The 16259-nt window shown below is 27.0% G+C and overlaps 1 protein-coding gene across 1 annotated transcript; it reads left to right on the top strand.

Moving 5' to 3' along the window:
- Nucleotides 1-11733: 11733 nt before the first annotated feature.
- On the top strand, nucleotides 11734-14773 carry LOC107623853 (GDSL esterase/lipase At5g14450). Its single transcript, XM_016326247.3, has 5 exons — nucleotides 11734-12150; nucleotides 12381-12587; nucleotides 12670-12845; nucleotides 13332-13605; nucleotides 14361-14773. Exons 1-5 carry the CDS (start codon nucleotides 11904-11906, stop codon nucleotides 14606-14608), a joined length of 1152 nt encoding a protein of 383 aa, XP_016181733.1. The 5' UTR covers nucleotides 11734-11903; the 3' UTR covers nucleotides 14609-14773.
- Nucleotides 14774-16259: the final 1486 nt, after the last annotated feature.

Genomic DNA, 16259 nt, shown 5'->3' with positions numbered 1-16259 from the left:
AAGAGGAGAAATACACTACTAAGGGGTTATTAGATTTGAAACAATTAAATAGATAAAAAAACAGAATAGCAAACAAAAAATCAAAACGAAAAACAAAAAAATAGGAAGAGGGAGGAAGCAGAATGGGAGATAGAACGAGGAAGGAAGAGAGAGATGAGAACAAGAGAAAGGTGGGTTTAATTGGGTCAACTCCAACATATAGTATATATAATTTTATAAATTTTTTTATAATAAATTAATAAAATTTTATATTTAAAGATTAAATTTAATCACTATTATATAATATAAACCAAAATAATTATTTTAAAGCAAAAAGAACATAACATAATATAAAAATTGTTAATTGAATTATATAAATATAATATTTTATATTATTACTAATTTTACCATAAAGTATATATTTTAGTTATAAATAAATATAATTTTGGTGAATCTAGAGGGATAGGACCAAGAGACAAGAAGTCTTGGTGGTAGAATGCGAGTGTACAAGAAAAAATAAAGGCAAAAAGATAAGGCGGTTAAGAAAGAAACAAAAGTGGCTGTAAGCGAAGCAAGAACAAAAGCATATAAGGGTCTCTACCAGTCCTTAGGTACGAAAGAAGGAGAAAATGTATATATAGAATCGCAAAGAGCCATGAAAGAAGAACGAGAGACTTGGATCAAGTTAAGTGCATAAAGGATAAAGACGGGGAGGTGTTGACCCAAGAGGAGAAGATCGAAAGGTGGAAGAGCTACTTCTACGAGTTATTTAATGAAGGACAGAAGACTCTTCCGAGCCTTGGTCGGTTATGCACGAGGGAATAAGATCAAAACTTCGACTACTATCGAAAGATTCGAGACTTCAAAGTAAAAGAGGTTCTAAAGCGGATGAAAAATGGTAGGGCAGTAGGACCCAATAATATCCCGTTTGAAGTTTGGAAGGACCTTGGAGAGAAAGACGTCAATTAGTTAACCAAGTTTTTTAATGAGATTTTAAGGTCTAAGAAGATGTCAGATGAGTGGAGAAAGAACACCTTAGTACCTATCCACAAGAATAAATGGGATATACAAACTTGCGAAAACTATAGAGGGATCAAGTTCATGAGTCATACCATGAAGTTATGGAAAAGGGTGATAGAATGGAGGCTAAGACAAGATACATAAGTAACTGAGAATCAATTTAGTTTTATGCCAGACAATCCACCACTGAAGCGATATAACTGTTAAGAAGGATGATGGAGAGGCATCGTAGTAATAAAAATGATCTACATATGGTGTTTATTGATTTGGAAAAAGCATACGATAGGGTGTCAAGAGAGGTCTTATGGAAGGTTTTAGAAAAGAAGAGAGTAAGGATCTTATATATTCGTGCAATTAAAAACATGTATGATGGGGCTACAACTAGTGTGAAGACTCAAGATGGTGTGACAGAGAAATTTCCTATTGGTATAGGATTACACCAGGGATCATCTTTAAGTCCATTCCTTTTCATATTAGTCTTGGAGGTACTCACAGAGCATATCCAAGAGCCTGTACCATGGTGCATACTTTTTGCCAATGATATCATCCTTATAGAAGAGTCAAGGGAAGACCTAAATAAGAAGTTGGAGTTATGGAGAGAAGTTCTAGAAGTGTATGGTTTGCGCATAAGTCATAGCAAGACGGAATATATGGAATGTAAGTTTGGCCTGCGAAAGAAAAACCCTAATATAGAGCTGACAATTGGAGATAACATCCTACAAAAGGTGAAGAGTTTTAAGTATCTTGGGTGCATCATACAGGATAATGGATAGATTGAACATGACGTAAATCATAGGATCCAAGCAGGTTGGTCAAAATGGCGGAGTGCGTCTGGTTTTATATGTGACAAAAAGTACCTTTAAAACTTAAAGGTAAATTCTATCGCACTGCTATCAGACCGGCTATACTTTATGGTAGAGAATCTTGGGCAGCCAAAGAAGAGAACAAACATAAGCTAAGTGTGGCAAAGATGAAGATGTTGAGATGGACGAGTGGTCATACACGATTGGATAGAATAAGGAATGAAGATATAAGAGAGAGGGTTGGAGTAACATCTATAGTGGAAAAGATGGTAGAATCGCGTCTCAGTTGGTTTGGACATGTGAGAAGAAGACCGGCACCCAATCAAGATGGTGGATAAGATGGAAGATGGACAAAGAGTGAAAGGTAGAGAAAGACCTAAGAAGACCATCCATAAGATGGTCAAACGAGATCTACATGTAAACGGTCTCTTTATAGACATAATACATAATAGAGCTCAATGACATTGTTTGATTCATGTAGTTAACATCATCTAGTGGGATAAGGCTTTGTTATTATTATTATTGGTCCTAGCCATATTTATTCCAAACATGATTTAAATCTAACTCAAATTACATTGTGTAAACATAAAAAATTCAAAGCCAAAAAATATACTTTGAGTTTGTGCTGAATTTCAAGTCAAGACCGATATTAAACACTCTTATTTATAACATATCAAAATTAAAGTTAGCTATATTATATATCATCATCAATATTAAAATGTTATATAAATAAAAAAATTAATAATTATATATTTATGCATATTTATATGTATTTTATAATTTTTAAAATAATAATTAATTACTAAAATAATTAAATATTTTGTAATAAAACAAATAAACGTTTCAAAACAAAATAATCATATATTTTATGAATATAAAGAGATCATACATTAATTAGCAACCAGGTTATAATAAGCTCATACAAAACCTTTTTAAATTATGTTATTTTGAGACTATGTTATTAGGTGTTGTGTTTTAGTTTTGGGAAATTTAATTATCATTGATGATACTTTAGACATCATTTTTAATGTATTATAGCAGTTAATATTACTGCTACTTAAATACTATGATTAATTACTATGACTTTTAGTTAATATGTTTATGATGGTTTATCAGTAATTAAAAGAAGGGGGTTGAATCTTAGTCCCTTTTTGTTGTATACTACTTGCTGCTTTTTTAAAATGCTTTAGGAGATTTTTCTACTTTTTGTCTCGTCACAAGTCAAGAGATATTTTCTTTTTGTCTCGTAACCAATGAGGAGATATTTTTTATTTTTGTCTCCTATGAACAGAACCAGAAATTGAGTAGAAGAGAGAGAGAGGATCACACCCAGAAGTATCTTGGTTCAGCTGCTAAGTGCAGTGCAGCCTACATTCAGTCTTCATCACAATAATGATAGAATTTCACTATAATCAAACACATTACAGACACCAATTCTTCCTAGGAACTACCCTTCCTATCCGGGACAAGTCCAGAATCTATCCCCAATCCTGAACTTGACTTGGTCACCTACCAAGCTTTCAACTGCTAAGTGCTAACCCAACTTGTAAGGGGATTCCCACAGAAAGAGGACCTCTAGGACATCTATGACTTTTTCTTTTAATTTTGTATACTCTGTCCAGGGACGGACCCAAGCATAACAATGAGGGGGCACTTGCCCCCATGATGTTTTTAATTTTTGTTTTAAAAAATATAGTTATATATAATATACTCCCACTTCAAATTTTAAATGACCCCACTACAAATAAAATAAATTCAATTAGCTAAAGTTTTAAATTTATTTTTTTATTTTTTTTTATTATTTTGACTATTATTTAACCTAATCAAATATAATTATTGTACCGTCAATTCTTTATTCTCTTAAATCCTCTTCTTATTTTTATATTTTTAACCTTCTTTTTCTATTCCTTGTCTAATGGTCATCTTCTCTTCATCAAAAAGTAAATTTTAAATTCTCCAATTTTTTATATAGTTCTCCATGACTCTATGTATCTTTCAATTTTATTATTTTTCTTTTTGATATTTTCAATTGCAATTTTTAATTCAAACAATTATAGTTTAGGTATCAATCTAATATTTTATTTTTTTTGTGACTTTATATATTTTATTTTATTCTCGATTTATTCATTCTTATTATTTATTTTTTATCTTTTGTTCTATTATATGTACCTATGTTACATATAAAATTTTAAAATAAACTGATTAATTTACTAATTTAGAATATATTTTTTATTTTAAAAATAATGATAAAAAATATTTTAATTATAATATATAATTAAACAGATACATAAAATATTTTATCTAACATTATATTAAAATTAAATTAAAAATATATAACAAATTTAATTATTTAAAAAAAATAAAAAAATTGTAAAAATTATGTTTTTATTATTTTATATAAACATATTTTTCATATAAAGACTTAATTTTTCTAGTATTTATATATAATTCTAATTTCAAATTATAAATACTAATGTATCATTAAGCTCTAATATGCCAGTTAATTCAGTCTTTTATTATTAAATGTGTATAAAAAGATTAGTTAGGATAATAAGTTATCTATAATTTAATTAAAATATTTTAATTTTAAATTTTAGAAATAAAAAAATATTTTTTTATAAATTATATATAATACATAGTATTTTAAGAATAAAAGTGTTCACTAATTCTTTTTAATTTTTATATCTCCATATAATTAATAATATTTAACAAAATTTATTATATATATATATATATATATATTTATTTTTTTTTTTGCTCCCACTCCTACAATTTTCTAGGTCCGTCACTGACTCTGCCTTTTTCCGCTCTATGGCTTTTTCATACAAACCTCACTGTTTGCCTTTTTCCATGAGATTCAAGACAGACAAAACTAAACAGAAAAATACAACATGAAACACATTGAAGGAGAAGAACTTCTGTTAGCTTGGGTAGCTATGAGAACTCTGTGCTTTACACTCTTTTCTCCTTACTTCAAACCCTGACTGTTCTCCCTTATTTATAGAAGGGGAAGCCTCCAAGGTTGAAACTGTTGAACCGAGTCAACTTCTTCTTCTTCATGCAAAAATCGGTTCAGCCAAAGAGAAGAGAGAGAGAACCGAATGTCAAAACCAACATGCAATTACCTCAGCTTCATCCATTCTCATCAAACTTCATCAATCCGGGCCTTTCATCTTGACTTGCTCCCCAAGAAGGATTCCTGGGCCTTGATGCTTGACAGCTCCTCCTACTCTTATCTTCTGCCTCTTCCTCCACGTAGCTACAGTAGCTACCTCCTGCAGTGGTTGAGCAAAAGTAGAGATGAGCCATGCTTCCAAGGGATCTTCTTCTCTGGACGAAATGGATTTCTTCCATTTCTGGGTATGGAGAGTTTGAGACTTCCTCACCGCTTCTTACCATAAGTGGCAAAGATCTCAACCACACCCTACTGTGGATCTTCTTTTTCCTAATGCCATCATCATAATGGCATCTTCCTTGCAACTAGCTTCTCTGTACTTTTTACTGATAGCTTGCTTCATCCCTCTTTTCCTGCTAGACAAGACCAAAAGAGAGAGGAGAGAGAACATAGAAAAGCTTGCAATGTAATTAAAGAAGAAAATGAAAATGAGTTAAGTTTACTTACACATGCCTAGTTTCTGCTTTTTTCTTCTGATTACTTGCTTCTACCATCTCCTTCTCTGATAGTGAGGTGACCGAATGCAAAGAGAGAGAAGAGAGAGAAGAGTGAAAAAGCTTTCAAAGGAAATAAAGAAGGAAATTAAAATCAATTACATTCAATTAAAAACCCACTTCCCTTTCCCATGCCTTGTAAGGTGTAGAGCATTAAAAGCAATCAAATCAATGTATCATTTCTCTCTCATATTACTAAGGCACTTAATTAAATTTGAATTCCATCACCCATAGAGAATGACATCCGTGGAAAGCATGCTTTCAATTAGAATTTGGATTCCACTAAAGTAAATGGGTAACGAAGCATGCTTGAGATCCTTAGACTTCATTCTTTGATTTATCAACTTTGGTTTATGGGCTTTTGATTTGGACTTAACTCAATCTCAAAATTTAGCTACTTATATTTGAATTAATTTTGCCCAAGACTGAATTTTCTTTAATGATCTATTTGGGCTTGTGATTTGGACCAATTTAGTTTTTTTTTTTATTTCAAAGTACACTCACTTATATTAATTTTGCACATGACTTGATTAATAACAAGTGGGACTCATATTGCCTTTTGACCCAATATAAAATCTGTACACTAACAAACACATTAAACAACTTATTGAAAGTAAATAACAATTTAATAATTTAATAATATTTGATCATCAAATTAGATATTAGTTTTCTAAACTCATCAATTTAAAGTTTGTTTCAGTTTAATTATTTTAGTATATTACAACAGTTAATTTATTACAGTGATTAATATGTATAGCCAATGAGTTAACATATTTTATAATATGCATATTTCATTTTCTAATTTAAAAGCACAGCTTCTACAATAGATATAGTTCATCATTTCATTGCAAATAAATATATCTCACTTTACATATTATCTCATATTTTAATTACTACTTTCTCTCCAATAGATCATAATCTACACATACAAGGTCAATTAGAACAACAACGATAGATAAAACAAGATTCTACATTTTTAAAATTCTAATTTTAACTTTAGCTGTATTAATTCTTTATTCCATATTGATCTTCCAATGCTCTTCATTGAGTAGTTTCATTTTTTTCAATTATGTCATCATCTTCACTTATGTCTCTCCATAAAAATAAACCACATTATTTCTTTCTAACAATCTGAAACAAAAAAAAAATCATAAAAAAAAATTAAGAGAAAGAACAATGCAAAATTAAGAATGGACATTCAACTAACTTACATTATAATTAGGACATCTATAAAATGATTTTTCTAAATTTGTATTTGTACGAGACCAACGAAAAATGAGTCGTATCCCACAACCACACCATTGCAAAATTTTTTTTCTGTCATGATATGCGTTCTTCACCCAGTTGCTATGTGAACGAGATCTACTAGAGCTTTGAAAAGCTTCGCTGTTGCTCCTCAACATCCTCCCTAACTCACCAAAAACGGTTCACTTTGGGAGATTTGGAGCACTTTCTAGATTTTAAAGTTCAAATTCAACATTCATAAGGGGCTAAATTGATGCATATAAGAATTTTGCCACGTCTTTAAAAGTGTCAGATGTCAATTAAACGTGACACGACACGTCAGCGTTTTGGTGCCCGAGATGGACGGAAGGTTTAATTACTAAATTGTGTCAGAGGTCAAATTTTAAGAGTCATTTTGAGTATTAACTCTACTTTCTACACCTATATCAAAGCAAATAAAACACCTTCTTCTTTTGTTCATAAATTAAAACATAATACGGTAATTCATAATATGAGTGTCTACTCTTCTTACTCGTGATTTCTAATATAAATAGACAAGTCAATCTATTTAGGCCGAACATATTTAAGTCTATAGATTAATCGAGTTAAGTTAAAATATATGTTAAGTCATAAATCCCAAAAAAAAAATGTGTAGTTCAAAATATGTAGTTAATTTGTGTCTTAGTGACACATTTAAAATATATAATAATAATTTTTTTAAAAAAATTAATGTATTTAATATATTAAAATATAAAAAAATATTTTTTAATAATTTTTATAAAATATTTTTTAATAGTATTTTTAATTTATATTTTTAAAACACAAATTAAAATAAACCCAAGTCCAAAATATATAGTTAACAAGTATGTATGTCATTGTCCGTATAAAGTAGGTTGAGTTCTAGTTGATAGGCAGGGACGGGTGAGTAGTGGCCTCGACCTCCCAAAATTTTAAAAAGTTATACTTATATATGAGATATGTGTTTAAAAAATAAAAAAAATATTATCTAATTTAGTAATTTTATATGTATTATTTTTTATTATGTGATAGATTTATGTCTTAATTATTAAATTCACTAATATTTTTTATTTGACTAATTTAATATCATACCCTCAAATCTTTATACCTTTTAAATTAGTTTTTATATAATAATCTCTATATTTATTTAAAAAAATCATTTATTTTTTATATTAATAATGACTTACGTAGTTATATTTTAGTAATCACATTATGTATTTTAAATATTCTTTTTTTTAAAAAAAAATACTCATTTTTCTTCTAAATTTCTGTTGTTAAAATTTTTTTATAAAAATATCTTATATCTTGTATTCTATAAGGGTACTGTGTCTTTCAAACAATTAATCATTTATAATTTATTTTTAAATTTTTTAAAATTTTTAAAAGAATTTATTTTAATTCATATGTGATAATTTTTAACTAAATACGCTATAACTTATTAGTATTTTATAATTTTATAATGTACTATTGATATTGTTATATTTTTTTATGTAATATTAAAAATAAAGTTATGAAAAAAATTTATAATTATATATATTTATATTTTTTGATAAATCTTTTACAAAATTAACTCTAATAATTATATATTAATTATTTTTATAAAATAAAAAAAATTATCTAAAATTCAACCCCTTTATATTAAATTTTTTGGATCCATCCCCACGGGGTTTCGATTTTTCTCCCAAGAAGAGAGCTTGCATGCGTTTCTGCCAAATTTGGGGAGCAATCTTCGCCCACTAGAGCCGTCATCAACTTTCATTCTCTTCTAACCATCATTGTTTCTATTTTATATTTAAAAAAAAAAAAACATTGTCTCAAAATTTATGCCATTAGCTTGCCATAGTTAAGCTGCTACTAGAGCCGATATCATCAAGGACCTCATCAGTTCAGCTTTATCAACCCAAGACCAGGTTTCTGCATTGAGATCCCGGCAGCTATCAACTCTCATGACTGACAAATATAATTTGTAGCAGTTTTTAATTTGCTTAGTGGCCTCATTATAGTTAAAGGTATCTTTTTTTTTTTGTGTCTACTATAGTTAGAGGTATTTGAACATACCATGATTGATTATTGGTTGCACCTTTTTACAAACATTAATTAATTGCGCAAAAAATATGAAATAATTAATATAATTCATTATGAGCATGGAAAACGGGCATTTATAGCTTTTTTTTCTAGGACAGCTCAGCCGCATTTGCTTCGATTTTATTGTATAATAATCTTCTAATTATTAATTAATTAGTTTTGAATATGAATAAATACTTAATCTGATCTTTGTCTATTTAAAAAAAAAGATAATTTTTATTTAAAAAAAGATATTTTAACAAAATTATTTTAAGATAATATAATTTTTTTGTTGAAAATTTTATTAAATAATAATAAAAATAAAATTTATGAAAATTTTATTTATAATTTGTGGAAGGTTTTAAACTTCTACAACTATTAATAAGTTGGATTTTAAAAAATGTTTTTATTAGTGATAATTGAATGGAAAATGACCATTACCAAAAATAATATCACAAGAAGAAAAAATAATTAATACACACAAAAAAAGAAAAAAGAATTGTGATGTTGATGGGGTTAATTTTTTTTTTACCCAAGATATGAGACTCGAATCTGCAACCTCTTAATTGAGTATGAGGAGTTTATGCTATTTGAGCTATTACTCATTGGCTTGTTGTTAGTGTTAATACTAGTAAAAAGATAACAATAACTGAAATAATAGAAATAAAAATTATAACTAAGATATAAGAAAAATGATAATATTAGTAATGGTAGTTGGTCTTATTATAAAAAAAACTTAATAAAAATTTTATAATACTAATTTCTGTTACTATTTAATAATTATTTTAATAAAAAAATTATACTATTTTAATATAATATAATTATATTATATTATCTCAAAATAATTTTATTAAGAATAGAAATATTATTTTTTTTAATAGAAATCACTTTTTGTTCTTAAAAAAAACAACAACCGGTTTGATTGTTTACTCTTTGATCAGTGCATCTAACCATTGAGAATGAGCAATTATTAAAAGTAATTTGATATTTTTCTTTGATCAATGCTTTGTTTAATTATAGTTTGGGACAAAACAGAGACAACTAAAAAAAAAAAAAAAGAAAGAAAGAAGAGTACTTCTGGAATACATAAAAAAAAAAAGTGCTTCTGGACAAAATTTTTTTTTTAAACAAGGTTATTTTTAAGTGATTATTTTTAGATATTCGTAAGAAAAATAAATTAATATTTAAATATCATATATAATTTTTTTACTAATATAACGAGATATAATAATATTAAAATATTTTTAAAAGTAAAAAAATTTAAAAATAATAATGAAAATTTAAAAATGAATTTTTTTAATATTTTCACTTTTATTTAAAATAAATTTTAAACATGCTAAAAGCCTCAAAAACAATTACTAAAAGAATAGTTTTTCTTATATACTGCCCAAACATACACTTTTTTTTAGGGGTATATCTAAAACGAGCACAACAATTATGTATTTATTGAATGTACCACATTTATATAAACCATTAGATTTGATTAGTTGAAAATCAAAGACTAATATGAAAGAAGAACATTGATGAACTCTAATAAATACAGAATATCCTAGTACATAAATAAATGTTTTAAATGACAATACTTTAAATGGTAACAGAATCTTTTATTGTTAAATAATTAAATATAAAAATATAAATACAAAAATATGAGTATTCTTTATTCAATAAAATTAATTATTATGCAAAAAAACTTTATGATATTAAAAAATTATATTAAAATAAAATTTTAAATTATAACATAAAAATATAAAATAATTAAAATTTTATTTTATATTACTTAACAAATAATTAGATTATTATATTCAAAATGATATTATTATATAAAATAGTTTTTCATTAAAATATTTTAAAAATATAATTTATTTAAAATATTATATATAATACATGAAAATATTAACCTTTTTTATATTTTTCAATTTTTTTAGAAAAACAGAATAGAAATAATATAATTCTAAATACATGCCTATCACATTATATATTTACTTATATTAGTAAGACATAAACTAATTAAACTTACGTATATAAATACAAAAAATAAATATTTTTTGTTTATTAAAATTAACATTTAAAGTTTCATATATATATAATATTTAAAATTATATATTTATAATAGGAATATTTTTTATTTTTATTATTTTCAAGTATTTTTTATGGTTTTAGTTAAATTTTTTATTCTCTAACTCGACTAAATTTATATATATATGAAAAATTAGTGTACAAATGTCATAATATTTTTAAAATAATTTTATTCTTTTTGTATATTTATGTTTTATATTTTTAATTACGTAAGTTTAAATAGTTTAGGTCTTACTAATATAAGTAAATATGTAATATGATAGGCATATTTTTAGAATTATATTATTTATTTTATTTTTTAAAAAAAATTGAAAAAAATAAAAAGGTTAATATTTTCATGTATTATATATAATATTTTAAATAAATTATATTTTTGAAATATTTTGATAAAAAATTATATTATATAATAATATCTTTAATAAAATTAGTTAGTTAATAAATTTTGAATATAATAATCTAATTATTTGTCAAGTAATATAAAATAAAATTTTAATTCTTTTATATTTTTATGTTACAATTTAAAATTTTATTTTAATGAGTTTTTAATATCATAAAAATTTCTTGCATAATAATTAATTTTATTGAATAAAGAATACTCATATTTTTTTATTTATATGTTTTATATTTAATTATTTAAGAATAAAAGATTCTGTTACTATTTAAAGTATTGTGTATTAAAATATTATCATTTAAAATATTTATTTATATATTAGAATATTCTGTATTTATTAAAATCAATACTCTTCTTTTATATTATTTCATTTAATCAAATCTAAATATAAATGTGGTACATCCAATAAACACATAATTATTGTGCCCGATTTAGACATATTTTTTTTAGTACATAAATATAAATTTTCTCTTCTCAGATGATTTTATCATTTAAGATGCTCCACCGACAAAATATTAACATTTCCACATTCCACAATGTGGGAGTGTGGGCTATCTTATAACATTTTGCTTCTCACTCACACTCGCACTTTATATCATTGTGTTCAAGGTAAATCAAAGAGCATGATACATTCATTAGTAGTCTAAGCATCTTTAAAGATGACAATGGGGTTAGGGTTATTGCTTCTTATCTTCTTGCTACCTTGTTACTACTGTGTGAGGGGTGTGGAGCCGGCAAACTCAGCTGCGTGTGCCTTTTCAGCTGTCTATAATTTTGGTGACTCAAACTCTGACACTGGTGGTATATCAGCTGTATTTGTTCCAATCCCACCGCCTTATGGTGAGGGTTTCTTCCATAAGCCTTCAGGAAGAGATTGTGATGGCCGTCTCATCATCGATTTTATTGGTAACTAAACGCTTCTCTTGATTCTAATCTAATTTAATCAAATCAAAGTTTGCAATGTCATGCTTGTTTTGAAACAAGAGGAGTTTTGCTTTTAAGTGATAAGCAAGTTGAGTAAATGTCTTTGGACGAAAACATGAGGCACTGATAAGCAACTTGAGTAAATGGCATTTACCCAATCCAACTTTATAAGTTTAGATTTGTGTTGATTGTACTTGTACTCTACTGTACAGCTGAAAAGCTAAACTTGCCATACTTAAGTGCTTATCTGAACTCCCTTGGAACCAATTATCGGCACGGTGCAAATTTCGCCACCGGTGGATCCACCATTAGAAGGCAGAACGAGACCATATTTCAATATGGGATAAGTCCATTCTCGCTTGATATGCAGATTGTGCAATTCGATCAGTTCAAAGAACGTACCAAACAAATGTATCAAGGTGAAGGAGTGTGAAACTTTTTTATGGGATTTTTTATGATGGCTCATTAGCTTACACTGTTCTTATTTTCTTGAAAATTTAGACAATATCAACTCAGTTGACAAGAGCAGGATTCCGGTACCTGAGGAATTTAGTAAGGCTTTGTACACTTTTGACATTGGCCAAAATGATCTCTCTGTTGGATTTAGGACGATGAACTTCGACCAAATGCGTGCAACCATGCCAGATATAGTCAATCAGTTAGCCAATGCAGTCAAAGTAAGTAGCACCTATTCGAGCTTTTGAGATTTCCTGGTACTCCAACCAACCAACTATAGATAGGTGCTTAACAATTTTGAAAAACAAATTCATACTCTATTATACTCTTAGATAAATATCGTCAATGTGTATGGAATTTTGAATACAATTTTTTACCCTTTGTATAGATATAATGGTTAATATATAAAGAAGTTATCCACCAATCCCCAGTGAGTGGGAAAGAATGACAGAGGATTATAGAAATGCAGTAGAGTACATGGTAGTTGTAGATAGAGTTACTTGTTTGGCCTTTACCCTTTGTTAGTTTATTTTTAGCTCTTGTCATAAGCTTCACTTTTTGTGTTGAACTCTTTCTTCAAACAAAATATATATGTTTTATTAAACTGACAATTATTTTCCGGGGAAAGGAATTACATAACCCCAAGAAATAGATCCTTTTGTTTAATCTGAATGAGTTTTAGGATCTGATTAATAATTATTTTGCAGAATATATATGAAAGAGGAGGGAGGTCGTTTTGGGTACATAACACTGGTCCAATTGGGTGCTTACCAGTGAACCTATTTTATAAGCACAATGTGCCACCTGGCTATTTCGACAAGTATCAATGCGTAAATGATCAAAATCTGATGGCTCAGGAATTCAACAAGCAGCTTAAGGACAGAGTTATCAAGCTCAGGATAGAGCTCCCAGAGGCTGCAATCACATATGTTGATGTCTATGCTGCAAAGTATGGACTAATCAGCAATACCAAAAATGAAGGTATAAAGTCTAATATTTAATAAGAAAGACGCTTTCTAAGTAAATATTTTTCCTTTTTACCTCCCCAACATATCAAGTTGTGGCTAAAACCAGAAATGTTGGCTTTTCCTAAACTTTAGGTAGTAAAGATAAGAATATAATTGATAAAAAAAGAAAGAACTTTTTAATGGTTTTCTACTAGTAGTCATTTTGGATACAACAATGTTATTTGAACAATCAAAAGCTGTCCAGCAATTTCCAGTCAAATTATGATACTAGTTCTCATTCTTCTCTTTTCAGAAGTTATCCATTGTTTTAGAAGTTATTGAAATGAGTAAATACCCAAATTTATCTTCAAGAAATTTCTGATTGAACACTTAGTCCCTTCGTCACTTTCGGTCAAACTTTATACATGTTGGACAAATAAGTTCGTAACAAATTTTATTATATAACAATTAAGTCCCAAAAAAATCACTACAAGACATTAATTCTCTTTCAAAACGACGAAGGGATCGATCTATTCGATAGGTGTAATTCTCAAAAACTTGTAGAGAATAAAAATTTATTGGGAACCAAAACATTCGATTTAGAATTCTTTAAGCACTAATTTGACTATTTATTCTTTTGAAATTTTAAATGAAAAGTAAAAATTATTTGCAAAAAGTTACCAATTAAAGTTAAAGAGAGGAAGAAAACTTGATAATCGTAAAAGTAACATTCCTAATTTGTTGGGTAAATCTATTTCACACAAAATATTTTGTTTTTCTTATTTGCAGGGTTTGATGATCCAATGAAGATTTGTTGTGGGTATCATGTGAATGACACCCACATTTGGTGTGGAAATTTAGGAACAGCAAATGGGAAAGACCTGTATGGAACTGCTTGTGAGAAGCCTTCAGCAGCTGTAAGTTGGGATGGCGTTCATTATGCTGAAGCTGCCAACCATTGGGTTGCTAATCGCATACTTAATGGTTCCTTCACTGACCCACCAATTCCAATTACCCAAGCATGTTACAGGCAGTAGAAGCTTTACTATTTATATATGTTGCCATGTTTGAGTTATTGTTCATTTTGGCAATAATCCATCTATTTATGTTATGAGCATATTCTTATGGGAAAATCATCACATTAGAAATTGCAATAATGTATGAAATAATCTATTCTTGTAATACTAGTAACATTGCAACCAGACTTGGAGATTCTTGAATGTCAAAATGTAGAATGCTCAAATAATAAACGGAATGAAAAAAACTTAGTATAGGAAGATAGCAAAAAATTATTTCAATCTCCACCAAATGTAGAGTCAAGATATGGACTTTGTGATATGGAAAAAACATATAAGGCCTTAGCTATTTTAATTTAGGTAGAAAGATGCAGTTAATTTAATGTGAAGTATTCAATTTGGGTTGACTGAGTACTCAATTCATTCGTTCGTTTAAATAAATGTCGAGATAAAACCTTTAATTGAAAGAGAAATATTATTTTTTACTTGTATGTTTTAGACTTTTAATACACTTTAAAGTATATTTTTCTTTTTTTTAAATATTATTTTAATGCATATTAATTGTATTTGATTCTTCTTCTTAAATTTATTTTTATATAAAAGGAAGTTTGATAATTCGTGTTATGTATGGAATAAAATTGAAATTTAGAATTTAAAATTTGTTAAATTAAAAGAGTGAAATAATTTTAATATATTATGAGTACATTAATAATAATAATCAAAAGAGTGACAATTTACATAACATGTGCTAAAAAGTTATAATCAATAAACTAATTTTAATTTGACAAATTATAAATTTTATTTTACTGTGTACAGTGAGTAATGGATTATTAAATTTATAACTTCTAAATAAATACAAAAAATAAAATATAAAATACATGTATAATTACTTAATTAATAGAAAATGATGATAATTTTTTCTTTCGGTTGTCTATGGTATCTTCCAACCCAACACACCAAAGATTAGTCTGTCGTATATCTTAGTTTTATTTAAGGGTCTATCATTGATAAATGAATTGTTGTATACACAAAGTATAATTTGAACTTCTAATATTTGTTTAAACAAAGTCACCAAAAAAAAATATTTGTTTAAACAAATAAGTATTGTACTCATAGTTGTCAGAATTGAACGATAGTCGCACTGATTTACTGGTTCAATCGATAAATTATTGGTTGAATCAGTTGATTCGATCCCATGTAAATGAAAAATATAAAATAGTCAAAAATTTAAAATTAAAATTTAAAATACATATATTCACTAACATTTTAATATATAAATCTTTAAAATATTTAATATTTATTTTAATAATTATATAAATTCTAACAAAATAAATATATAAATTATAATAAAATAAAAATATTAATAATAAAAATAACAAACACAATATGATTATTGAAAGAAAAAATCTAATATTTCATATAACTTAAATTTAACTTAAGTAAATTATATATAAACTATAATGTTATATGAGTTTTTATACAATATATATTATATAAACAAATATATATATAACAAAAAAAATCTTTCTTTTAAGTCACACCAGATTGTAAAGAGGAATGCTAGGGGCCAGTAATTTTGTGATTTGTAGCCATCAAATAACCATCAATGATGGTTTTAATAGTGTGAGATGGGTGTGAAATTTCATCTAATGTCTCACTTTTTTTGCTGGTT

Source organism: Arachis ipaensis, chromosome B10 (assembly GCF_059453495.1).
Source record: "Arachis ipaensis isolate K30076 ecotype BB chromosome B10, ASM5945349v1, whole genome shotgun sequence".
Classification (NCBI taxonomy): domain Eukaryota; kingdom Viridiplantae; phylum Streptophyta; class Magnoliopsida; order Fabales; family Fabaceae; genus Arachis; species Arachis ipaensis.
Note: the sequence above shows the minus strand (reverse complement) of the source record. Positions and strands in the feature narration are given on the sequence as shown.

Excerpts from the sequence above, each read along its gene's own strand:
- LOC107623853 (XM_016326247.3), top strand. The coding sequence starts at position 11,904 with ATGACAATGGGGTTAGGGTTATTGCTTCTTATCTTCTTGCTACCTTGT. Across the intron at positions 12,846-13,331 it reads AGTTAGCCAATGCAGTCAAA|AATATATATGAAAGAGGAGG; the intron begins GTAAGTAGCACC and ends ATTATTTTGCAG. Across the intron at positions 13,606-14,360 it reads CAGCAATACCAAAAATGAAG|GGTTTGATGATCCAATGAAG; the intron begins GTATAAAGTCTA and ends TCTTATTTGCAG.